Genomic DNA, 26,209 nt, shown 5'->3' on the forward strand with positions numbered 1-26,209 from the left:
CTCTCGGGCCACCTCCGATGCACCGCCCAGGGAAGGCAGATTAAAATCTCCCAGAACCATAAGTCTGAGAAATTCAACCGCCAATCCCGAGAGGGCGTCAAGTAGCCTGGGTAGAGCCGTTGCTACGCAGCTTGGAGAGAGGTATGCAAGCAGCAGGCCCAACTGACCTATATGGAGTATAGAATTATAGAAATTAATTGTTACTGATTGTTTGTAAATATAAACCCAGACAATGTGCTGCTTACCAAATATTAATGATGATTATGTTTTAAAAAATCAATAAAATATATTAAAAAAAGAAAAGAAAGAAACTCTGCCATTGTTGAAGCCATTGAGGAATCTGCTAAGGAAATATCTCTAAAACAATGATCCAAGAGTTCATGGGTGGTCTGGTTTCATGCTAAAATTCAGCTCACAGTTTACTTTGAAATAGGTGCTATTGAATTGTAAATTAAACATACATCCATAAGACTTAATTTCTTGACTGAAATATTTAAGGAATGCCATGATTTTAAAATATTTCTGGAGATTAATTTTGAAACCATTTCAATAATATCTTTGATGATAAGTGATAGTATTGAAATGGAATAATTGGTTATTGTTTTGTTACAGTATGCACGATGTCTTCCTTATCATCTGCAAGAATCTCAACTACACCAGCATCTTCAGTTGTATTAAGTGCCAGAAGGACAGAATCCCATGATATTCTTAATATTGTCAGTCTTATGAAATATGATACAGAAAGACTGTTTGGCAGGATTAATGTCATATATCTTTTGTAAGTAACACCGTTATAATACTTTCTCATATATCTAAAATAAATAAATGAATTGTCTTTTACTAATTTCACTTCAAAAACATAACATTTATTTTACAGAGAAAAAGCTAATCTTGCAGTGACTGTGATTAATGACAAAAATGTAAGTGTTGCTCATGCTGCATTTTTGGATTATCCTAACTGGGGTGTTGTTGATGAAGCTAACTGGGAAGTATATATGAAACAAAACTATCCTGAGACAAAGTGTACGGTAAGTATGGGAATTTTTTCCGCTTGAAAATTTTAATTCTTATTCGTTTTTGTATATTCTCAGTGGAATAAATGCATAAGATATCTTATTTTAAATTACAAGAAAGCATGAACATGATTTTATTTGCTAGTATTCATTGATTTTATATCCTTGTCTTCTGAAGTCAATCTCCAAGTATTGCTAGCTTTGTTTCACAGACCAAATAAGGACAGGTATTTTTTTGTTACATTATTGCATCTTATTAGCAATAAATGGCTCTGCCCATTAAAAATTCCAAAGGCAATTATATACAGAAGGTTTTTAAAGAAAAGTTTTTCCCCCAGTATCATATACCTCATCTTTAACATTTAATTTTTCCCAAAAACAAATTCTAAAGAAAGGATCAGGGCAATTTTTAAGAAGAGATAAGTGAGAGAGAGAATAACTTTTCCCAGAGTTAACAAAGGTGTTCTCCAGAGGCAAGGCAAAAACTCTACTGTCCATGAAAATAATGTCAAAAGTAATAAATGCATCGAGGACATTGAAAAGTGAAATAGCTGCACACAGAGAAATATAAGTGGATATTTTGATTGATAAATGGATTGCTTATGGAGTGTTTCAGCATAAGAAGGAAAGCATTATGTTTCCTTTTGCAATGGGAAAGGTAGCAAGAGTGAGTACAAAACCTACAGGGGAATTAGTCTGGTAAGTGTTTGAGGCAATGTTTGGTAGAAGGGGTAGAAGAAGTGACAGTGAATCACATCTCGGAAATACCGCATAGCTTTATTTGAGGGCAGTTGATGTATAGACCAGATTATTATTCTTTAGTGTGTAATTGAGAAATGTATGCATATAGGAAAGAAATTTCTTTTGATTTAAAGAGAACCGTGATAGTGAATAGAGATGAAGGTTAGCAGGAAAATAAATTGGCAATATGTGTAATGGAATAAGAAGGTAAGAAACGGTATCCTGCAAGTATTTGGGTCCCAGCATTATTCAGTTGTTCATAAACGATTTAGAATTCTGCAAATCTAATTAGGAAGTAAAATTTACAGATGATACAAAATTATCTCGGGTACAGTAGTAAAAACCCAACTGGATTCTAAAAAAATTCCAAAAGAAACACTGAAAGCTTGGTAACTAGGCCACTAAACAGCAAATGCAATTCAGTGTCAGCATTTTTAAAGTTATGTCTATCAGAGTGATAGTTCAGGTCATCTACACCAGGGGTAGGCAACATTGGCTCTTTTATGAGTAACTTTTTTTTAATCCTATTTATTTATTTATTTATTTATTTATTTATTTATTTATTTATTTATTTATTTATGGGATTTATATCCCGCCCTATCTCCCGAAGGACTCAGGGCGGCTAACAACAACACATATAATAAGTACAAAAATTAAGATAAAAATAAAATTAAAATCATCTGTGCAATAAATTAAAATTAAAAATTAAAAATAAATTAAAAATTGTAAATATAATTAAAATGCCTGTCAGTCCAGGTCAGCCAGGTGGAAAAGGAGTGTTTTGAGGCCACGGCGAAAGGACTGGAGATTTTGGGCCAGCCGAAGCTCAGGGGGGAGCTGATTCCATAGGACTGGCGCTCCCACAGAGAAGGCCCTCCCCCTGGGGGTCGCCAGCCGACATTGTCTAGCCGACGGTACCTTGAGGAGGCCTTCTCTGTGTGAGCGTATTTGGCAATGGGAATTCGTTCCCAGTAGCAGATGGTCCCATTTATATCCCGCCCTTCTCCGAAGACTCAGGGCGGCTTACAATTTAAGCACAAACCAATGTGCTTAGCAATAGCCTTCATTCTATGTATATGCCTGCTTATTAGGGCTTTCACACACACCCCAAGCGGCATTATTACAAAGTCAGCTTAATTGCCCCCAACAATCTGGGTCCTCATTTTACCTACCTCAGAAGGATGGAAGGCTGAGTCAACCTTGAGCCTGGTGGGATGCGAACCTGCACTAATTGCAGGCAGCTGGTGTTACTTAAGAAGGCATTAGCCCACTGCTCCACCAAGGCTCTTGTTATATCCCGCCCTTCTCCGAAGACTCAGGGCGGCTTACAATCTAAAGCACAAATCAATGTGCTTAGCAATAGCCTTCATTCTATGTATATGCCTGTTTATTAGGGCTTCCCCCCCCAGCGGCATTATTACAAAGTCAGCTTATTGCCCCCCAACAATCTGGGTCCTCATTTTACCTACCTCGGAAGGATGGAAGGCTGAGTCAACCTTGAGCCTGGTGGGACTCGAACCTGCACTAATTGCAGGCAGCTGGTGTTACTTAAGGAGGCCCACTGCTCCACCAAGGCTCTTGAAGTCCACGAGTCATAAAAGAGCCAAAGTTGCCTACCCCGATCTACACCGAGTGCAGATAGGAAAGCAAATTCCATGCTAGTGGTCATTAGGAAAGGAACAGATTAGAAATAAGCCAATTATCAGTGTTGAATTGCAAACCAGTAGATCAAGAGGGAGGGGAAGGCAGAGGAAGTCATGGATGGACAGAGTTGATCAGAAGCTCAAAGAGAGTTTAAAAAACAAAAGGCCATTTATCTATATGATATGGTGGAAACAAGAATAAAAGCCTGGGAGGAGAGAAAGGTGTGAACAATATGAAAGGTATGAACAGTGTTGATATAAACTAGATTTATCTGTTTCTTTTTTCTTATTTAAGGCTTTTGATATATTTTTTTTGGCCTATTAGTTGTTACTCCTTTTCAGTGCTATGTATAAAAATGTTTATGCAAAAAGGGAACAGCATGATATGCATGTGGGGTCAACTTTTGTGTTTATCCCAAGTCAACATATAGTTCTAGGTAATACAATAACTTACAAACAGGACAGCAAAATACAATGAGCTTTAAAAAATTCCTTTAAAAGATTTTTCATAACTAAAAATACCAGAGTAGCTGTTGCAGTGTTGCATTCATTTTTACAAGAACAAAACTAAGTTATATCATTAAATATAACTTTACATTATTAAAATGAAATGTTTTCTGTTAAGTTTGTAACTTTTTTTATTCACAGCCTTTGAATACACTATTTATGCATCTGTTTGTAGCAACTGATGAATATGCAGTAGATTGTTGTCACGAAATTATGAAGTAAGTGAATTTTGTGAAGATCCTATATAAGAACTCTGTTGGAATTTTAAGAATGAACTTGTCTTTAACATTGGATTCTAATACGTTTCTATTTAAAAGTTTTATTCTGAAAGATTCCAAAGGCTTATTCAAAGAAGGAAATTGCAGTGTAGATCTCTTTCAGTTTTTAGTAATATGTAAGTGTACATTTCTGTTTATTGGGTATTTGCAATGCAATTGTGAGCCCTTGTTGAATTTATTTATGTATTTATTTGAGGTATATCAGATATTTGAGTGTCTCTTCATTAGTTTTCCCAGTAAACTAGAAAGGAAACGCAACCAGATGAACTACATCTACTCTATTGTAAGGTTTCATTAACAGAACCTTGCAAATCTGAAAGTACAAACTTCCCACCCACCATTTTTAACTGCTAGACCAGGGGTAGGCAACCTCGGCTCTTGTATGACTCATGGACTTCAACTCCCAGAATTCCTCAGGAATTCTGGGAGTTGAAGTCCATGAGTCATACAAGAGCCGAGGTTGCCTACCCCTGTGCTAGACCATTGGGGAGGGTCCTTCTTAAGATTCTATCTTTGACCATTAAACAATTAACAGGCTCCTTCCCCTCTTATCTAACGATTTCCTAGGTAGCATTTCTCCCCTTTCCTCAAGCTTATCCATGCATTTCATTACATTCTTAAATAGTCAAGATGGCTAATAGAAATAAATAGAAGCAGAATATGTAAACTTAAAATATCCACCTCCACACTGCAGTTCCTGCTCCCCTCCACCCATCTTCTTTAATTTCATATTATTAAACTTACATTATTTATTATTTTATTCCTTTGCTATTGTTATGTTAACATTTTTATCATTTTTTTCCATGTTATTGTTGTAAGCTGCCCAGAGTAGCCCCATGGCAAGATGGGCAATTTAACAAACAAATAAATAAAATGAGTCTGTATACTGTATATTCATCAGGAATTTACATGTACAGATAGTCCTCAACTTACAGCCCTTCATTCAGCAACTCTTCAAAGTCATGATGTCACTGAACAAATGGAGATTATTATTGGTCCTTGGAGTTCTGGCCATCCTAGCATTCCTTTTGTCATGTAACTGTAATCTGGGTTCTTGGTAACTGGCTTGTATTTATGAGTGGCAGTAGTACCCCATGATCACATGATCACCATTTGCTAACTTCCCTGCCATTTTACCCAGAAAACCAATGGGGAAGACAGGAGGAAAAGTCTCATGTCACTGGGGTACATTTGTCCCCTACATATCGTCTCCTACCCATTCTGTGCTCGCATTGTGCTGTATCCCCACATACTATCTGTACTGTGCTGCACTCCCACATCCACACTGTGATGTACCCCCACATACCATCCCCAACTATAGCTGTCATTCCCTTGTGCACCCCTGTGTATCTTCTTTAGCTCTCGCCATGCCTCATGCATCCCCTTTGTACCCTTGCTGACCCTCACTATGCCTTTCACACACCCTCCCCAAGCCTCATCACATCTCCTTTCCACCCTCCCTAACCTTTGCCACAACTTTCTCACACACCCAGGCCAGTGGATCTTGTCTATCTGACACCATTCCATATCTTCACTTGATTCTTGTGCTCTGAACAGTCTACCATTCTACTTTGGTAAATAGAATTAAAAGATGACTGTTATTTTGGTGTATATTAATTTTTTTTACCTAAAATAAACAGCAATTAAACAAAATACAATATTGTTCACAGGACTGTTTTTAAAACTGTACCAGAATTACATTTCGTATTTCTCTTCATACCCTTTCAAGAGGAATTGGGTAAGGATTTGTTTAAGTTCTTTATGGCTCCTAAAACCTTTCTTCCTTTTTATTAACCCAATGCAATTTTAAGAAATCAGCAGCAGACTCAGTTGCTACCTCTATTATTTGCAACCTCTGTTAGTATCAAAACAAGCGGATTCCACATCCCATCTCCCTGGTACTTCAGCTTGAAAACTGGTTACTATTATTTAGTAAAGAAATAAACAAATGACTTTCCATGTGCTAGATAATTATTATTCTGCCATGTGATCAATTACATTTGGAATGCTAAAAGCAAAAGAGCCATTGATCTTGAACACACATTGGCAGTATTTGGCATTAAAAATCCAGCTGAAAAAATAACAAAGCAATAAAAATGTTATTAAATTAAGGGCATGAGGGAAATGCATACCACAACAGAAGATTTAGTATATAATAAGAATAAATCCTGTTCCCAAAAAGAATACTGTACTAAAAATGCATAGGAATTAGGATGTATTGGAAAAGTATTCCTATCTTTGCTATGGGATTTCGTTGAAAAGTTGTCTGCTGTTTATAGTAATTCATTTTGTTTACTGGCTTTTGGCTTTGATAGTAATAAGTACAAAAATAAGAATGGATGATGATAATTCAATGAATCACCTAGCCATTACTGGCTTATAATTTAGTAAATTAGTAAATAACAAGAATGGGAATTGCAATTTAGCCTCCTGATTTCCCAGATGTTTCAAACCACATTACCAGAAGAAGGGTTTAAGTCACAGGAGGAGCATTTGAAGGATAGGAATTGGAGTTAGAGGTTGCTGAGTGGCCTCTTGCTGTCATTCCAATACTTGATTTTGATTTTTGCCTTTGAATTTTAGTAGTGGGATAATCTGAGTGCTGGGGAGATGCAGACAGGATGTTGGAAGAACAGATGTAGGCTAGAGGTTGCCCACTCCTGCTGCAAAACAACACTCTTTATTTAAACATTTAAAATTGATAATAATTTTTGATGCCAGACATTAGAAACAGTACTTACTGAAGGTTAGCTGAAGAGTCAGTGCAGTCTTTGAGTTATCTGTAATACACGTTTGTCGTTTTCAGGTATAGATTTGGCAGCAGCTTTTGAGCCCATGAGGAATCCTGTCAATTCAACTCTGATTATGGAATACAGCCTCCATGTGTCACACAGGCATCAATATTGCCCCCAGTTGTACATTCGCTGTGCCAGGTAATATACGGCATTGTGTGTGAGAGTGAATTAATCTTCTGTCAGTATCTTCATTTGTGCCTTTCAATATTCCTTAATCATCCTTAGTGCATTTGTGCACATTTTATAACATTCTATTCCAGTGTGCATTTTTGCTCTTAGTTCCTTAATATATTTATCTGGTTGATTTATTTGTATTATTCAATTCCAGTTCTTCCCTTCCCCTGCCACATTTCTTGAGATGAGAGAGTGAATTTCCATGGCTGAGAAAGGAATGGCTTTTCTACATGGGAATTAGTGATTTATCTTACAGAATTTGTAGTTGTGAACAGGAAAATCTCTCTGACATGCTAGTTACTAACTTTGTGATGATGATCATGAAACTAATATAATTTGTTGTTATCGAAGGAGAAAGAGGAGGAACATTCTCTCAAAAGCAGTTTGAAATGACAGCACGGAGATGCTAGTTTAGTTTCTATGGTAACGTGCTAAATGTGCACGTGTCCTCTCATACCTCTTTACTTTTAAACATATTTAAAAGACATTTAATATTGAAAGAAAGAAGAAAATTGCTTCAATGTCACATTTATTAGCTTTGCATACTTATGCCATACAGTTTGTTTCTCAAAATAAATCATTTAATTATATGGGTTTCTTCAACATTCTGACAGGTAATAAATGAGTTGGGAGTAACCAATTGTTAATTGACCACCAGAGGTCATCATAGACCTTTTAAAATACCTCTTGTGTACAGCATTTAGTGAAGTTGGAGTTAGCAAAACAAAAATAGACAAGAAAGAAAAATCCAGATTTTTTTTAGTTCTGTTGTAAAATAATTAATAGAATAGGTAAGCAAAATAATGAATGAATCGAGGCTGGCTAATTTAAACCTTTAACCTGTGAAGGACCTTTGCCTTACAAAAAGATATCTGTCTAAAAATCCAGTGTCTGAGGTATTTGAAACTTTGTGCCATCACCAGCTAGAAAAACATGACACTCTTAGCAAGAACTGAATACGCTTTCCATCCAAGGTGTAACTTACTAGTTTAACTTGCTTTATTGCTTTTTTCAAAAAAAAGCATAGTTAATTTTACAGCACGTATAAAAATATAGTTCAGGAAGCCTATTGCCATTTATAAAAATAATACATATGTACATCTAAACACATGCATGCTTTATATAAAAGAAAATATACATTTCTGTTTAAGCAAAACGTAATAGTATTTACAGCTATTAATTTGTACTTTGACAAGAAAACAATTTACATTCAAACAATTGAAACAATAATTGTCATCCATAAATCCAAATACCTGATGAAATAATATAGGTTGGTAAAAAGAATGTATTATTTCAACTAGCATTTGTGGTGAGACGGGTGGTTAATAATAATAGTAATAATAATATAATAAAAAATTGTGATTAACAAGATTAATTAAATTGAAAAATATGAAATATTCTTCTTTACAAGGACATGATATAGTCAGTGCATGGAAAACTGATTTATTTATACTTACAATAGACAAGAAGTTGTCTAGGAAGCTTTGTGGAGGTTTGTCCAAAGGAGCTCATAAAATCCATCATCAATCTGAATCAAATCTCATCCATTCTTTGTTGTATCTATGGATGGATATATTTTTTATAGTAGATTATCCTATAGATATCAAAGAACATCTTTGGGAGTGCATTTTTTGTGGACCTGGATCTGAGAGTCTATTCTTGCTTAATTGCTATTATTGATATGGTAGCTGGCAGACATGAGATTGGAATTTTATTTTTTTAAATGCTGAAATAGCTTATATCCCTCTTCACTGCCAGGCAAGAGTTGGAACTTAGCAAAGCTGAATTATTTTACATTAAATTGATTCCCACTTGCATCACATGGAATTTCTTCCCATGAGATGCTTGGTTGGTTTCACTGAGGATGCTTTAACAACCTGTAAAACTTGGGTTATATTTGTTACTGAATTGTAAAATTGTTTCCTTTATAATTGTTAGGTCCTGTTTATAAAATCTGACTCTATGGATAAATGCTGTCAGTCTTGGCACGTCCCAAGTAATAATTCATAGTTTTTCCAAGATTAAGCAGCCTTTCTGGTCCTATCCATCTACCTTATCTTCACACTATTTTCCTCAACTTTACTTAATTGATTTGATTCTCATATTGTCCACCTGGTGATATCTATATAAAGAATCTGTGTTTTTTGCTTGAAGCAGATAAACCAAAATTGTGTTTACAAAAATTTATTAAGTTATATCTTCAAGTACTGCATTTATCCATAGTATTCCCTGATTCCTAAACAGAAGAAATATTTATTTTAATAGACTTTTATTAGCTTTTACAATTTGTTTTATTTTGTGAGCTTCTTTGGGAAGACTGTTCACAAAGATAACAAAGAACTGAATTCAATTAAATAATTAATATTCTTCTTAAAATAGTAAGAAAGTCTTGATGAAATGTATAGGAGTCTTTTGTGAGCCATGGCGTTAAACCATTATTAACACTTACTCTCCTCCTCTTCAGAATCATCCGACTCAGCTGCCGGAACCACAGGCTGACGCTGAATCACAGCAAACACTTAATATGTGTATACATATACATTTATAAATTAGAAATCCTGAATTGTTCAATAAGCAAGACTAAGATACTAAATTATATTCCTTGATATAATCAATCTGCATATTCCACTTTCCTAATTGATTTACGACTTAATAACTAGTTAGTTTGTGACCATATGAGAACAGTTCCCATTTCAAAATGTCTCAGACTAGTGCAGAATGAAAAGTCAGAAGATATGCAGATAGAATTGTACTGATATAGTAAGTGTAGTTTTTATTTGTATAATTTTATTATTTTATTTATTATTATTTTTATTAATTTTATTTGTATACCGCCCTTCTCCCGAAGGACTCAGGGTGGTGAACAGGGCAATGCATGTTAAAAGACAAAATACAAAAATTAAAAGAGATTAAACAAAATGCCCACAACTCTTACAATAAGTTAAAACACAATAAGAATAAGTTAAAACACATTAATAAAACCCAACCCCATCCCATCAGGCCAGGCCAGCTTGTTCAAAGAGGTAAGTCTTTAGATTGCGCCGGAAGGAGCGGAGGTCGGGCTCCATCCGGAGCTCAACCGGAAGATGGTTCCATAAATCCGGCGCACCCACAGAGAACGCCCTCCCCCTGGGGGCCACCAGTCGGCATTCTTTGACCGGTGGCACCCTGAGGAGGCCCTCTCTGTGGGAGCGCACTGGGCGGAGGGAAGTTGATGCCGGCCGCAGGTGCTCCCTAAGGTATTCCGGACCCATGCCATGTAGGGCTTTGTAGGTCATTACCAACACCTTGAATCTCACCCGGAAGACAACTGGAAGCCAATGCAGCTCACGGAGCAGAGGTGTAACATGGGAGTATCAGGAAACTCCCAACACAACTCTCGCGGCTGCATTCTGTACCAGTTGGAGCCTCCGAGTGGGCTTCAAGGGCAGCCCCATGTAGAGAGCGTTGCAGTATGGAATATTTCTGTCTAAGCTTTCTGGGCACCTTAATTTTCATAGCAATTTAAAACAAAAACTTTGTCCATTGGTAGCATTTTCAAGTGATAAAATGATAAGTAGTTAATGAATGTTGATCAATATTGCTAACCAATAATAACAATAATACAATATTTGAAAATAATCATTGTCTTTAGTGTCATATATGAACTTTCAGCTTAATTAAATATGAATAATAAGTCAATTTGATACATACGGCAAGTAGTTGCATGTTCCTGAGATCAGTGGGTCTCTGAAGACTCAGAATGTATTGAACTTCAGATTAATTTAATTCAGGGGAAAACTTTTTTTTTAAGCCTTGTCAATCCGAAAATGTAAAAATATGCTATTTCTTAGGCAAGGCTCTCTGTCTTCAGAAATATTAGAGGCTAAGGCCAGACTCAGCAAACAAGTCATGAAGCTAAAGAATTCATTAATGTAAAATTCTTCACTGAATGCAATGAAGAAGTAGAGCTACAGCTTTTATAATTATTATTAATCTATCCCATAGCTTTGTCCCTGTCTTTTAAGTCCTGACATTGCTTTTTTTTTTTACCAGAACAAGGTTTAGCTATCCACTCACATTTTAGTCTGATTCTTTAGTCTTCTTTATGATCCTTGACTTGACCAGGCCAGGCGTCTTCTTAGAAAACTATGTTTCCTTCCTTTGTATAGTCCTGTTTTCATTTTATGTAATCTCTCTTCTCTTTTATTTCTCATTCTTCTGTAAACCTATGTATTTAACTGAAACAGTGCAGAACTATACTGCTCAAAAAAATAAACGGAACACTTAAACAACACAATGTACTGTATTTAATAGTAGGATGTCTTATCTTGTGTTCCTTTTTTTGAGCAGTATATTTCTTTCACTATTAATACTACAGTAAGGGTGCTCTAAGAATCACCTCTCCCATTGATCATATTCTTGAAAACAAGAAAAGTCAATATAAATAAATCTATCCTTAAATAATTGGGCATATCTCCTGCAACCATGTTTCATTGTATTGCACAATTATTTATAGGATTTAAGCCAGAAGAATACTGTATCAGTTCAATTTTAAAAATCCCCTAGATTTCTAATACTTTCTCTTTGCTTTATGACATATATGTTCAGAAACTCCCCACTTTTACCCTAATCAGATACGATATGATAATGCCAAATGACTTCTGGGGCATTCAGTTACAACAGTAGTTTTATTTTATCTCAGCTGGTTGTTCCTGACAGGCAAAAAATATCATATTTCATTCCAGAAATCTTTCTGCTGTGTTATTAAATTTTAAAATAAGACATTTATTTTTTATATGCAATACATAACTGTAAGGACAAGCTTTATTATAAATGTAGCTCAATCAAGTAAAGATATATTTCTAAGTTGCTAGTTTAAATAAGACTCCATCCACTCAAAGCTTGTTTAAATATGTGTTGTGTTTAATCTGTCTTGTTGTGTGCTGACAATTAGCACAGCTCACATTTAGATAATAATTGGTAACCAGATTATATTTGCATTTTAAAAATTCTTTTAACAGCCTTTATACTATTTGGTCCAATAGCCTTCAATATAAAATCATCAGATTAATTTTAATTGTAGGATTAAAAAGGATTTGCAGTTATTTTGACTATTCTACTAGTGGATTGGTTAACAAACCAAGGATAGCTGTGTTAATGGGTAATCTGAATGAAAGACTTTGATTTGGTGCTACATGTTTGCTGTTAAATCAGAACTCTGCAATACTATGATGTAAATCCAAACACTGGTAGCTGAGATTGTACTGAAGAAAGATATACTGAAGATAGGCTGAAGAAAGACATTTTTCTTGTCTCTTATATTAATTTACATATTATTGTGCTAGGCCTTGATATTAAAATGGATTAAGTAGTTTGCATCTGCTATAACCATCTAATTTGGGAAACTACATCTCTGCATAAGATTATATGTTATCTTGCAAAATGTCCATTTATGAAGTTTATTGATACTTTTTGTTTAACAATTATACTTACATTATTTAAAATAAAAATAGAATCCTAAATTAATTTTTGTTATTCTTAAAAGGATAATCTCATTTGTAGGGTAGAAGACCACGATGATCTCACTCCGATCTTTTCACGGCATAATGATACTCTAAGGCAGACCTATGGAGAATATTTCCTTGCTGAACTGATAGAAGCTCAAGATGAAAATAATCTTGCTGTGGTTTGTGAGGTATGTCTTTGATGGTAATAGGAAGTTACTAGATTAAACTACCGGTCTGGTTTTTTTAAATGACAAATTGGATTCATTCAAGATATCTCATAATATTTCACCCCTAGTTTGGGTTGGGTTGAAATGGCTCCCTATCGTTTTATCTCTTGTATGTGGGGAGCAGATTTGACCATGGAAGATTGTCTGCTATTTTAAAAAAAGCCTTTTGGGTTCTAAATGAAGGATTCCTAAACTTATAGAACTTCAATTAACTACAACTCCTAAAAAAACGTAGAGACATAAATATATCCCATTTTACTCAAAACAGATTATTTGGCATGTTTTATCTTTTATATAGAGCTCCAATTCAATTTCCTTCAGATTTCCTACTGAAATGGTTCTTTTATATTTTGTCATTATTCAAAAACCCCCAAAAATAGTGCTGGCCTGTTATCTGTTTTTATGTTGAAATGTTCAGCATTTTATTACTCACTTAATATTTTCATAGTGAGATTTTTTTAAGGTAGATATACCATATGATTAATTTTTCCATATATACAAAAAGCATAGGAGTTTAATTGAACTACACTCTATTTAGAAGCCTCCATTTTACCGAACATACAAAAAACATTTCCCTCTGCAGTAGGATGGGAGGAGCATCCCTATTTCATTTAAGAAGTGAAAAACCTCTGGCTTTATTTAAAATTTTAATTTAATAATTTGCATCTTCAGGGAAAATACTTTTTAAAAGTCTTTTCAAACACTTTTGGTTCATTAATTAATTAACTGACAGAATTTTACCACTCTTCTTGTGCCCTATCCCCTTTAAGTACGTGCCTAATAACTCTGCATTGTTCTGCAAGGTATTTGTCTATCTTTTAGTCTTAGCTCTGTGTTGCTATGCTAGTGATTCATGCATCATTATCAACCATCCTCTGTTTATTTTTGGCAGAAATAGGAAGCTCACCGATTACAATGTAGCCTACCAATGCCAGTTTTTGCAACTTGCTGGATTCATTCCCCCCCACCCGTATTGTGCTACAAAAAAATTAGTGGCTAAGTGTCAATTTCAATGATCTGAGCTTTTGCATTTAAAAAAATAAAAATAAAATAAATACTTAAATAAGTATATTACATCTCAGTTATGCACCATTCAAAACGAGGAAGATTGATGAAATCAGTCCTACTTCTCCAACACCAGCACTCTGTCACTGTCATTCACCCTTTAGATCAGCTTTTGGAAACTGAGCTTTAAAAAATGTGACTGTGAGTTGCTAAAAGCTTGGCTCCCTCCTCCTGGCATAGATTATGAATGGTGGTTTACAAACTATGATTTTTAAAAAAATCTAATCATTCTGCCTCAAACAAAAGCCAAAGCTCAACGCATGATGCGTAGAGAGTAAATTATGCAATCCTAATCTGCAGTACAGGATAAGAACTATAAATAATATTCAATTTTCAGAAAATCAGCACAAAATAAGATGAAGTGAAAGTCAACAAGATTTTGCTTGTTTGTCCATTTATTATACTGGTTTATCACCAATATAATGAGTGATAAACAAATATGTGATAAACATAGAAGTAAAAATACAACAAAAGAAAAATAATGAATAGCAACATAAATAACAGTGACACAATAACAACACAATGGCACCCAAGGGCAACAATGACACATCATAATCATAATGGCAACCAAGAATATTTTATTTTTGCTTCAATTTAGGGGTGGGTTGTGTGATACTTCCCATTAAGAGATGGACGGAGCCTGTTTAGAGCAACTTTATGTAGGTCTGTATCTCCCTTCACATGACTTGTTTTTAAACATCTAATTATTCTCACTGGCCTGTTCTGAAACTGCTCCAATTTGTCTGGATGCATAAATTGAATTGCCAATATGTCTAGTCCTTAAATTGAAATCTGACCAATACAGAATAAGGTGGACTATTATTTATTGAGATTAAGCAACTATTTCAGTATTCTAATTCCAAAGCCCAATGCCTATGTATTCTGGATACTTATAATATAATCTACGTGCTTTGAAACAACTTTCCCAATCTTTGTACACTCAAAACCAGTGCATTTTAGTCCTTAGTTTCACAATGGTTGGCTGCTGGTATTGTTTATTTGAGCTATTGGTTGGGGGTGGGGGTGGGGGAAAGAAGGGATGAAGAATCAAAGGAAAATGTAGCTGCTCTTAGAGCCATCTCCAAAGTGGTGAACACCACGTAGCTAGACTGCTGTGATGCAGAGCATCAGAATAGTTTTGTAAATTTTGTTTGGTTGTAATAAGAGCTCTCCCAAAGACAGCTGAAAAGAATAAAATATTTGTAATGTCTCCATTTTAAAAAATGTAAATTCCAGCTATTACCATCCTATGAATCTATACTGATCTTTGGCTGTTAGAAAATAAACAAGAAATTAAGGGCAGTCTTTATATTATCTCTAAACTGTGTGTAATTTAGGCTGTTATTCTGGATAACAAGTCAATCAAATCTGAGCAAAATTTTCTTCATCTGTCTTATTAGGAGTAATAGAATGCAGCCTAAATATTCCTCAGCTGGAAAAAAAAACATAGCAGTAGCATTACCATTATATCTTTATGATAACCAGATAATGTCGAATGGAACTGAGATAACTTGACTTTCATAGAATTTTAATTCTTTCTTAAGTAGACATTTACCAAATCAACATAGGCAATGCGTACAAAGAATGAATTCTGGAGTTCTTTGAAACTCTTAATAATAGTTACCCCCCTCCCCAGTCACATAACAACAAGGGAGAACATTCCGCAGTACTGTTGCCTTTCCCATTAATACACATGTATGTAATTTTTCAGGATTTTTTTCTCTCTGAAACCCCTGGTCCCAAGCTAGATCAAATTTTATAGGCTTCTTCCTCCACCCCAAAGTGAACCAGTTCTGTTTTGCCTTTAGATATTAATAAATAATAATAATAATAATAATAACAACAACAACAACAATAATAGTTTATTTAAAACATTTACTGTATATAACCTCCCATATTACATCAAATATAATTGCCACAAATTGCCTTCAGTTATTAGAGCCAATAGGCGTCTCTATCTGTTGCAGCATGTGAAAAGGGTGATCTTATACCATACAATTCCCAGTGATGCAAGGATATGGGGGGGGGGAGGATAGGATTGTGTGGCTGAAGCCCTAGCTCATTTTAAAATGTGGTACATTTGAAAAGAGGTGGAATTTTAACCACATGATTGAGCCATGACTTTTTTGAGCCTCAGATGGATGGATGCCTGTCAACTGACTACACTTTGGCATCTGATTAAATTATTATTATTATTATTATTATTATTATTATTATTATTATTATTATTATTATTATTATTATTATTTGTTTCGATTTATATACCGCCCTTTTCCTGAGGGACTCAGGGCGGTTTACAGGGCAAATTAAAACAGTGCAATGTACAAATTAAAATAAAATAAAATTAATAGCTCCAAAAATAGAATAGTGATTAAATAGAATAGTGTGTCTACAACCATGGCTGTTCTTAAAACTAAGTCTGGAAATCATGAGATTAAACTGGAGTATGTGAGCTGTTTTTCATATATGGTACATGGCTTTGAAACCTGAAAAATTATCACTAATAACACCAAATAATCAGTGCACTGCTTTATACCTCTTACTTTTATTTCATAGTTATCTGTCAGAGGTCCTCTTGCTATATTATAAGCAAGGAGCATGGATTTTAGTACAAGAAGTTAAATGGTATCTTTTCTTACCTTATTATATCTTTTGGAAAAAAACACTTACAGCATTTTTAATGGATGTTTCAGGATAATGGCTTAGCAGTGGGGTTCATGAGTATATGTTCTGAAGTGAATGTTCAGCTGCTTCATGACTGCTTTGACTTGAGGCTATTCCATGGACTTTGCAAACCACATCCAGATGATATTCTTAAGCCACCATGCATTTCAAGTGAAATTACAGGTGAAATCAAAATATTTTGCAAAATTTAATTTAGTGGTAGAAAATACATTGAGCTAATACATTTCCCAGCGGGGTGATAATAATCTTTAAAATTTATTAGTAATCAGTTCCATAGAGGACAGTGTGCATAAGAGACTGTATAAAAAGTAAATACCAGCTATGTTAACTTTGAAAAAAAATTACAAAATAAATTGTGTTAGATCAACTGACATTTTTAATAATAGCTAGTCTTTAACTTTTTAAAAAAGTGTATTTGTTTATTAGGCTTCAGGAGATTTAAAACTCAACTGCTGATCCCATATTCCTTGCAAGTTTTTGGAAGATTTCTGCTTCAGTGGAATATAACTCTGTATCAGATAGCTCACACTTTACATGCCTTTAGGTCATAACTCTAAAAATGTGGTACATATTTCCAAGACCAACCATTCCCCCTGTTGAGATAAATATACTCTATGCAGGTGTGATGGCTATCTTGGGCCCAGAGAAATAAAGCCACAATCCGGCCTACAGTCTTAAAGAAAAAGTCATGGGCAACTGCATGTCTGGTATGTCTATAGATGAAACAAGGCATTTGGCTAGTCCAAGATGATGGGTGGAGGTGGAGCAACAGATAAATGTAGGTTGTGGACAAAAATATCCTATATGCTCAGTGACCACTGGATCGCAGCAAAAAGCTTTAGTGATGCACCAGATTCCTGCAAATCTGATCTGATAACACTGATACTGATGTCACGTGTGCTGTTTTAAATCCCCCCCACAACAAAGATTCCAAGCTCCCACTATTTTATGTGTGCAGCTTTCAGGTATCAGAAGAGGTATCCTCCCTCAAATATAGTTACTAGCTCTTTAACTGATGACAAATGTTGGGTTAGAATGATCTATCTGAGAGATTTATCTTGCTCCCAAGCATCTACTTGTCCTTGTCCCTTGTTCTAGGTTTTGACTAATGAAGAGATAATATTAAGAAATTTGCAATTATCACAAACGTATAAAAATTTTAATTTGCAGTTATCATGAATTTATAAAAATACTATCTCTCTGAAGTTTTGAAAGCTATCATGGATACGGTAATTATAAAAATTGAGTAGAGTTTATTAGACACTTCTACTTAGAAGAAAGTGCTGTTAAGCTCAGAGGTATTTCATTCTGAGTAGTCGTGTTAGGAATCCATATTTCAAAACTCATTCATTCCCCTGCTGAAAGTTTAAAAAATGTATAGAATTGAATATAAAAATCAGTTCACAGTGTAAGAAAACTGCTTACTTTATAATATATTTTATGCTTTATTTTCTGTTACCCCCATTTCCCCATTCAGGAGATGAAAACATCAGCTTAGGAAGTCAAAGAGAAGAGATTATGGATACCCAGAGTATAGATACCCAGGTAAATTTGAGGAGGAACACCCTAATGCTGAAAATTAAATCTTCCTAACGAAGTCTCACTTTCATATAGCCAACTAGCAAAGAGCAGTAAAATATTGTGCCTTGCCAATTTCAATTTTATAATTATAGCCAGGTCTACATACTTTTTCATGGTTACATTTAAGTAGAATCCATGGATGTGAATGTACAGTATGTGCAATTACTGTACACATTAAGATAGCTGCTTCTGATGACATGGTTTCTAGTAAATTATTACATTATCATAAGGATTTTTGCTGCAAGAGACTAACCTGGCCTTTTCCAAAAACATTTGTATATGTTACCATCTGATGTCTTATAATAACTATCTGAATTAAGGTGAAAAGTGTATCTATACATTACAGAGCTATCCTAAAAGAGTTGAAATGTTAGCTTTGTTAGATTGTTCCAGACTGGACAGTTTGAAAGGTGTGTGTATCCTTTTTAAACTTCCAAACAAACCTTTCATTTCAGTATGTGTGTCAGTCAAGGCTAGGGTAGATGCTTTTAGATGCCATCCAAGGAGAGGGAGAGCTGAATTAGAATTATCTGAACTCTGCCCTGGCCTTCTTATACAGATGCATCGCTGGCATGACAGATGATGATTTCCACAGCATATGTGTCACTCCAAGCAGCACTTCTCACCCTCAGCAAATAGATACTTTCGCCCATTCCATTCTCCCACACTTAGCCAACCTTTTCCCTATTATCTGACGGAGATGGGTGGTTAAGAAATGTGAAATACAAATAAATATAAAAATGACCAGTTAATATTTTTAAGGCAAAGGTCACACTGCACACATGCCAGTGAGAAAGGCATCCTTAAAAAAATACAGGATTGGATGAGTCTTTGGTTTGACTCAGAAGGATTATCCATGGAACAACAAAGCCTTGAAACATTCTGAGTCTTCGGACCGTAGAAAATTATGGAAGTTGAAACAAACCTCTAGCTCTTTTCTTTTTCATTTCAGATCCTCAAGGTAGTGAGCTGTTAATCTATTCTATTTTTCATACAATCTTGAAAAAAAGTGACCAATGAGATGTCTTTTTCAAAATTAAATGAAAATATGGGTTAAAATTCCATTGTTCCTTGCTTGGCTGTACATGGATAGAGACAATAAAAAAGGATACTTGAAATTGTTTATGAACAACATTGAAACAGAAAAAAAAACATTATTCTAATATTTTACTGCATTTGCCAAGTGGTATTTTTCCTCAAAAACCAACAAGGAATTTGTATTTTCAGCATCTATATTGAGCTCAGTATCAGCAAGAACGTGTGCTGAGTTCATTGCAAGCATATTATACACAGGAACTCAGTGGTCTTTTTCTATGCTTGATCATAGCCAAAAGGCCAAGGTGGCTGCAGCAAGCTGGACACAGTGAGATGGCTGCAGCCAGCCGGATGGGACGAGTTGTCCCATTCCATCTTCATTTAGCAACAATTGGACCAGTTGTTAAATGAAGCTGTTGCTAAGTGAAACCAGTACTTATCATCTTGCTTCAGCTTCCTTTTGCCTTTCAGAAGGTTGTAAATGCAAGGATTGATTGTAAAATTACTTCTTTATCACTGTTGTAATTGTGAACCATTGCTGAACAAGGAAGTTACTAAAGGAGGACCACCTGTTAGGCAATGAGAACTCCTCAGTTCTAAAGCATTCTACATCATGCATTGAGAATGCATGGGTACAGAATCCACATTTGCAAAGATAGATGTCCCAAAAACTTTATGTACAATCAAGCAATCCTTATCTTTCATTATTTTCATGTTCCAGAAAATTACAATATTATTATTGTAATGTAATTGTTATTGTAATAGTTATTACAATAATATGGACTAGATGACCTGCAAGGTCCCTTCCAACTTTATTATTATTGTTACTGTTATTGTTATTGTTATTATTGATTAGCTATGAGCAGAAACACAAATATTGTTTTCAGGATGTATCAGAGAAGAATAAATGCTGTTAACAGACTTTTCCCCTCCCCTCCAATTTGTATTCTGACAGAAAACCAGCAAAATTGAAAGAATCTTTTCCCAAGCTTCAAGTGCACATGCAATGCTATCAAAAGAAAGTATTCAGGCAAGTCCTCTAAATCTGATATTTTGCACTCTTAATTGTTTATATCTTGCTTATTTATATTGTCTACATCTAGGTTTATTTATATCTTCTAAACCTAACTTAAGAACTGGACAAGAGTTTATGAATCATGTGTAGCAGTAAATTATAGTGGTGACCAGACAATTTTAGCAATGCATGCCAGTATGATGATTTCTGATGATAAGTCATAAATTTGTTATAATTCTAGCTTTTGGGAGCATCTAAATCTCTCTGTCTCATGGTGCTTGAATTCATTTCTTTTATATTTTTAAAAGTTTTTCTTATTTTAATTATCTGTAATTTCCTCTTTAATATATTTTATTTCAAAGTTTATTTCTTTTCTTACCATTATTTTCTGTAGACTCTGAATTCATTATACTTTATATAAAGTGTAAGATTATAACCCTATTTTATGTAAAACGACTATTTGCTCTATTATATACAGTATTCATTCAAAATCATTCTAGAAGAATATAAATTTGAATCAAACTGGCTTAAATTTTACATTCATGTATAAAGGATCACTACCCCAAGTTCCCTAGATAGCACAGAATATTTTAAAGCATATTAAGCTGTTAATATTTTAAATTAATAGGGGATGTATCTTGGCCCCTGAATTTGGATATTTTTTTCCAGCTCTTATGAAGAATGTATAAGAATTTCAGGAACAATGAAATATAGTAGAGATCACGTTTCCTTGGATAATTTCTCCCTTCTTTTATAAAACAAAAAAACCAATGGCCTGGCCACAAAAATAATACATTGTCATGAGGCAGAGAGTCGATGTTATGATATTTTTCTTGGAAATAGAGATGATGATGAAGGCAAACCTCATGTTCCTACTAATAAATAGAAATGTAACTTCAGTGTAAGTTCTGTAAACTTCAAGACAGAAGCCTTAACATTGAAGTTCATAGAAAACCCACACACAGAGATCAGTATTTACATTTTGATTCTCACCGCCCATTGGAGCACAAAATGGCTCCATCAAAACGCAAGGACAACACAGAGTTCCTAAACAAGCTGAAAACATTTTTTGGAAGATTTGAGGTATCAAATGGCACGCTTGCTAGGAAAGCTGTGTGTCATCCTGACGAGCAAGTGCTTAGCTTTGTTGTCACCTCTGTCTGGAAAACACTGCGGAAAGTTAACATTTGGCCATCATTTTGCCAGTGCCAAAAAAGTCCACAATTACAGGCCTCAATGATTACCGTCCGGTTGCACTGGCATCCATCATTATGAAATGCTTTGAGTAGCTGATAAAGGACATTATTGCATCTAGCCTCCTGCCAGCATTTGACCCACTTCGGTTTGCTTGCCAACCAAATCGCTCTACGGAGGAAGCTATTTATTCTTGTCTCCATCTGAGCTTGAAGCACTTAGAGGAAAGAAATACTCGTCTGCGTTGGTTGTCGACTTCAGTTCGGCATTTAACACAATCATTCCCCAGCATCTAGTAGACAAACTGGGCCTTTTAGGCTTAAACATTCCTTTGTGCAAGTGGATTCTTGATTTTCTTACAAACAGGCCCCAATATGTGCCAGCTGGAACAAATATTTCTAACACCATTTTCTTGGGCACAGGTTCTCCTCAGGGCTGCATCCTAGGTCCACTGCTGTTCACCCTGTTGACCCATGACTGTTGTGCTAGGTTTGCCACCAACCATGTTGTGAAGTTCGCAGATGATACAACAGTAGTGGGCCTTATTCAAGATGACAATGAGGGTGCTTACCACAAGGAGGTTGAGGGTTTGGTGAACTGGTGTAAGGAAAACAGCCTAGTTTTAAATACTGGAAAAACCAAAGAGATGATTGTCGATTTCAGAAAAGGCAGGCACAGCCACACTTCTCTGTGCATCAATGATTCACCTGTGAAGATGGTTACCACACAGAGAACGGGTTGTTCGCATATTTGAATCCCGCCACTGCATCAAACACAAGAAAACCCATGCACTCTCTGCAGTTAAGTACCACTGAATTCAGAGCTCTTCAGATATACATACATGTTCAAAGGGGAAAACAACCTAAGTGTCCCCTCTTTTTGATTCACTGATTAATGGTGAATATCTGCAGTAAAGAGCCACCCCGTGGAAGCTGTTATGATGATCCGGAGTTTCAAAATCCTTATTTATGTGAAGAACTTAAATTGTGCAGAAATACCCAGTATAAGTAGTGACACCTGGTGGTCATACATACTATTGTACTAAGAATCCTATCCAAAGTTGGGTCTCTTATGGGATGGTCAGAGATAAAAAAATACTGGACTTTCCACTGATTTAGTCCTGATGAAAGAACTGGTCTGTTTAATTGGCTCCCTAATCTTCAAGGCTGCCAGATCTAGCATGTTACTGTATAAAGTCTGAGGAAATTGGGCCTTTGCTCTGACTATGCATTGCACAGATTTGTTACACTCCAGCACAGGATTCAGAAACAAAGAACATGCAGCAGCTACATTTGGCAAGATATATATATATGGGAGTTCTCACCATTGCTGCCCTCTGCCCATCAGACAATCCACATACAATTCTCTTCCTGCTTTTCCACTGAGAGCAAGTGGACTCAATGTTGTTAATAAATCAAAGAATACCTGTATTAAAGTCATTCCAAGACTCACAGCAACTCCTGTTTTGTGACCTTCCCTGGAAGAGCTGCCATCAATCTTCAAAGCCTCACTACTCTCATATAAGAGAGCCATGGGATCTTGATTTCTAGACCTAGAACAGTGGTGGCGAACCTATGGCACCTGTGCCAGAGGTGGCACTCAGAGCCCTCTTTGTGGGCACGCGCGCCGTTGCCCCAGCAGAGTTTGCCAGAGTAGCGAGCACGTGGCATCTGAAAGCGACAGGGCAGGAAGTGAGTGAGCAAGCGGCATTGGCCTCTCCAGGGATGCCCCGGAGATGGTGAAGGACTGGCCCTAGCCATGCTCACCCAGTCTGCCATGACCGCTGCAGCCACACCTACCCAGTGGGCCATGCTCCCCCCCTGAGGGCACCACAATGCTGATGCAGCCCTGGCACTTTGCGATAAATAAGTGGATTTGGGGTTGCAGTTTGGGCATTTGGTCTCTAGAAGGTTCACCATCACTGACCTAAAACAATGTGAGAGATCCTCAGGCTCCCTGCTGTCTTCAGAACAAGTGCCTGAAGCATTATTTCAACATCAGTAGCAGGTAAATATACAGGTAACAAACCTGTAGGATGATAACCAATTTGGTGTAGTGCTAAAGATGCAAGCCTAGAAAATAGGACACTGTAAATTCTAGGCCTCCCTTGGGCATGAAAGCTAGCTTGGTGACTTTGGGCCAATCTCTGTGTTTCTCAGCCCAACCCACCTCACAGGACTGTTACTGTGAGGAAAATAAGAGGCAAGAGTATTAGATAAGTTTGCAAGAAGTAGCAGTTCCGTCATTTAGGAAGCTACATTTGCCGGGTCCTAGGCAGAGGGTCTTCTCAGCTGTGGCACATTGTGGAATATCCTCTCCCTGAGGTTAAATTGGCACCATTATTCCTAACTTTACAAAGGTCCTCAAAATCTGATTGTAGCTGATTGTGGGGATGCCAGAGAACTGGCAAATTAGTGAGGTGGCTCCATTATGTGAATGTGTCAGAATCCATTTATATCACATTCATAAATGTATGTTTAAAACATTATCCCCCCCCCAGATTCTGCCATCTCCCAAGGAAGGAGGAGCGTATGTGGATTCAGCCTGCCTTAGGTTATTTCAAAGACCAAGGGAAACCTTTTGAACTGGGGGAACAAAGGGGAGGGTTAGGGAAGAAGGCATCTGGCCTGTGTCTCCATTTGAATCTGTAAAGGAAGAAGGCAATAACCATAAAGATCCGAAGTTCCCTTTTTTCCCACGAAAGGGATGACACAAGTAAATGATGGGGGGCTAACCAAATGGGGTTGAGGGAAGGGGGGTTGAACTGGGAACTCTTTATAAAGTTTCAATCTGTAAAACAATACCAGGTCCTGTCTTGTATTTCCACAACCAAACATGTCCTAGTAAAAATTCCTTTTGGACTAGAACTGACTCCAAGAGTTTTTGTTTTCCTAAGACGTGAATTTGGGTGGGTCCTGACAGAATGAATGAATGAATGAATCAATAATATAGCTAGTACAACATTTAGGGTAAAGCTTACTTCAGCTAGGATCAACCTCATAACTTGCTGCACAGCTAGCCTAGAACCTTCCACTGTCCTAAACTTGACCCATACTTTGGATTGCTGAATCCATTTAGGAGTGGTAAACTTCTATTTTCTATAAAGCCCCCAACCAATTCCTTTATTGATCCTAAGGATATATATCAGAAGCATTTTCTAGGGAATCAACTTTAGGTTAATAGCATGTCTCTTGCATTATTTTCAATATAAGAAATTTAAAATTAAAAAAAACCTTCCAAAAATTTGAGGTTAATTAGATGTTGCAGCCTCCACACTGACAACATTCTGTAGTAATTCTACACTTGTAGAAATTTGTAGGGCAGCCCCATATTTATCTATTATATTTGTCCCTGCTTTTACACATTACTAAAAAAAAGGTCACTGAGGCTGGATGTCTTCAAGTACATAGAATTCAAGACTTTTTCTTGTATTTTTCTCTTCATTAGAATTGATGTGTACATACTGTATTCCATTGCACGGATTGCTTGAAACTGGACATTTATCAAAAAGGTTCATTCAGAATTGGTTTGGTAGAAGTATCTAGCTTCACTTTTTTCTTATTGGCTGATTGAAATTTGAACTAATAGAATTAATAAAATTTAGCAGGGATGGCTTTCCTCATATAAAAATACTAGACTACTGATGATCCACTGCATCATCCTTTCAGAAAGATTTCCTTACCAGATTCCTCAACGCCTTCAACAATGACAGAACTGCCTCCCCTGAAAAAGTTGGGATATATTCAAAGATGTCTCTGCCTTGAAAATAGCCCATGTTGGACTACACATCACAGTCAAACATCAGCACAGGAAATGTTTTGTGACATTTTGTATTATGTCATAAAATTGCTTTCTAATAATTTTTATGTAATAAAATGTTTTCTAAAATTTGCCAAATTTCAATTTCACATGGGTCCCAGATTTTGGATGCATTTCTGTAAATTAGCCCGTTTGAGGTATCTTGGTTTATTTAGGTATTTATAAACTACCATTACTATTTTGATAAATAACTCAGGTAGCTAATATACCTAATGCTCCATTCTTCTCCTGCTTTCTCACAACAACAAACCTGTGAGATGAGTTGGCCTGAGAGAGAGAGTGACTTGCCCAAAGTCACCCAGTTGCCTTTCATGCCTAACATGGGACTAGAACTCACTGTCTTTTGGTTTCTAGCCTGCTGCCTTAACCACTACATCAAACTCAACTCTCTTTTAATATATTTTATTTCATTTTAGTTTATATATTTCTAGTAGTATATGGAGGGACACGGTAGCTCAGTGGGTTAGGATGCTGAGCTTGTCGATCAGAAAGTCAGCAGTTTGGCGGGTCAAATCCCGAGTGCCGCGTAGCAGAGTGAGCGCCTGTTACTCGTCCCAGCTTCTGCCAACCTAGCAGTTCGAAAGCACGTAATAATGGAAGTAGAAAAATAGGGACCACTACGGTGGGAAGGTAACAGCGTTCCGTGCACCTTTGGCGTCTAGTCATGCCGGCCACATGACCACGGAGACGTCCTCGGACAAGCGCTGGCTTTTCAGCTTTGAAATGGAGATGAGCACCAGCCCCTAGAATCGGAAACGACTAGCACGCATGTGTGGGGCAACCTTTACCTTTACCTTTAGTAGTATATGGATATAAGATGATGCATATTAGCAGTTATATATCCGTATTCTACTTTTCAAGACAAAGTTTCAAAGCCTTTTTGAATAATGTTGTGGAACTCTATTATAAATGAAACCAAGCTTCTCTCTCTTTTTTTATTGCTTCTTA

General features: G+C 36.1%; 1 protein-coding gene across 1 annotated transcript in view; it reads left to right on the forward strand.

Moving 5' to 3' along the window:
• Positions 1 to 620: 620 nt before the first annotated feature.
• CFAP61 (cilia and flagella associated protein 61) overlaps positions 621 to 26,209 on the forward strand; it is a gene marked incomplete at both ends in the record, with an annotated part of 142,199 nt that continues 116,610 nt past the window's right edge. Inside the window, 7 exons of the mRNA XM_083358329.1 lie at positions 621 to 778; positions 878 to 1,028; positions 4,046 to 4,122; positions 12,696 to 12,828; positions 16,626 to 16,779; positions 18,095 to 18,162; positions 20,189 to 20,263. Of these exons, the coding sequence (XP_083214455.1) occupies positions 621 to 778; positions 878 to 1,028; positions 4,046 to 4,122; positions 12,696 to 12,828; positions 16,626 to 16,779; positions 18,095 to 18,162; positions 20,189 to 20,263 (816 nt within the window). The remainder of the gene's footprint in view (positions 779 to 877; positions 1,029 to 4,045; positions 4,123 to 12,695; positions 12,829 to 16,625; positions 16,780 to 18,094; positions 18,163 to 20,188; positions 20,264 to 26,209) is intronic.

The sequence above is a fragment of the Vipera ursinii genome (assembly GCF_947247035.1).
Source record: "Vipera ursinii genome assembly, chromosome: 3".
Classification (NCBI taxonomy): domain Eukaryota; kingdom Metazoa; phylum Chordata; class Lepidosauria; order Squamata; family Viperidae; genus Vipera; species Vipera ursinii.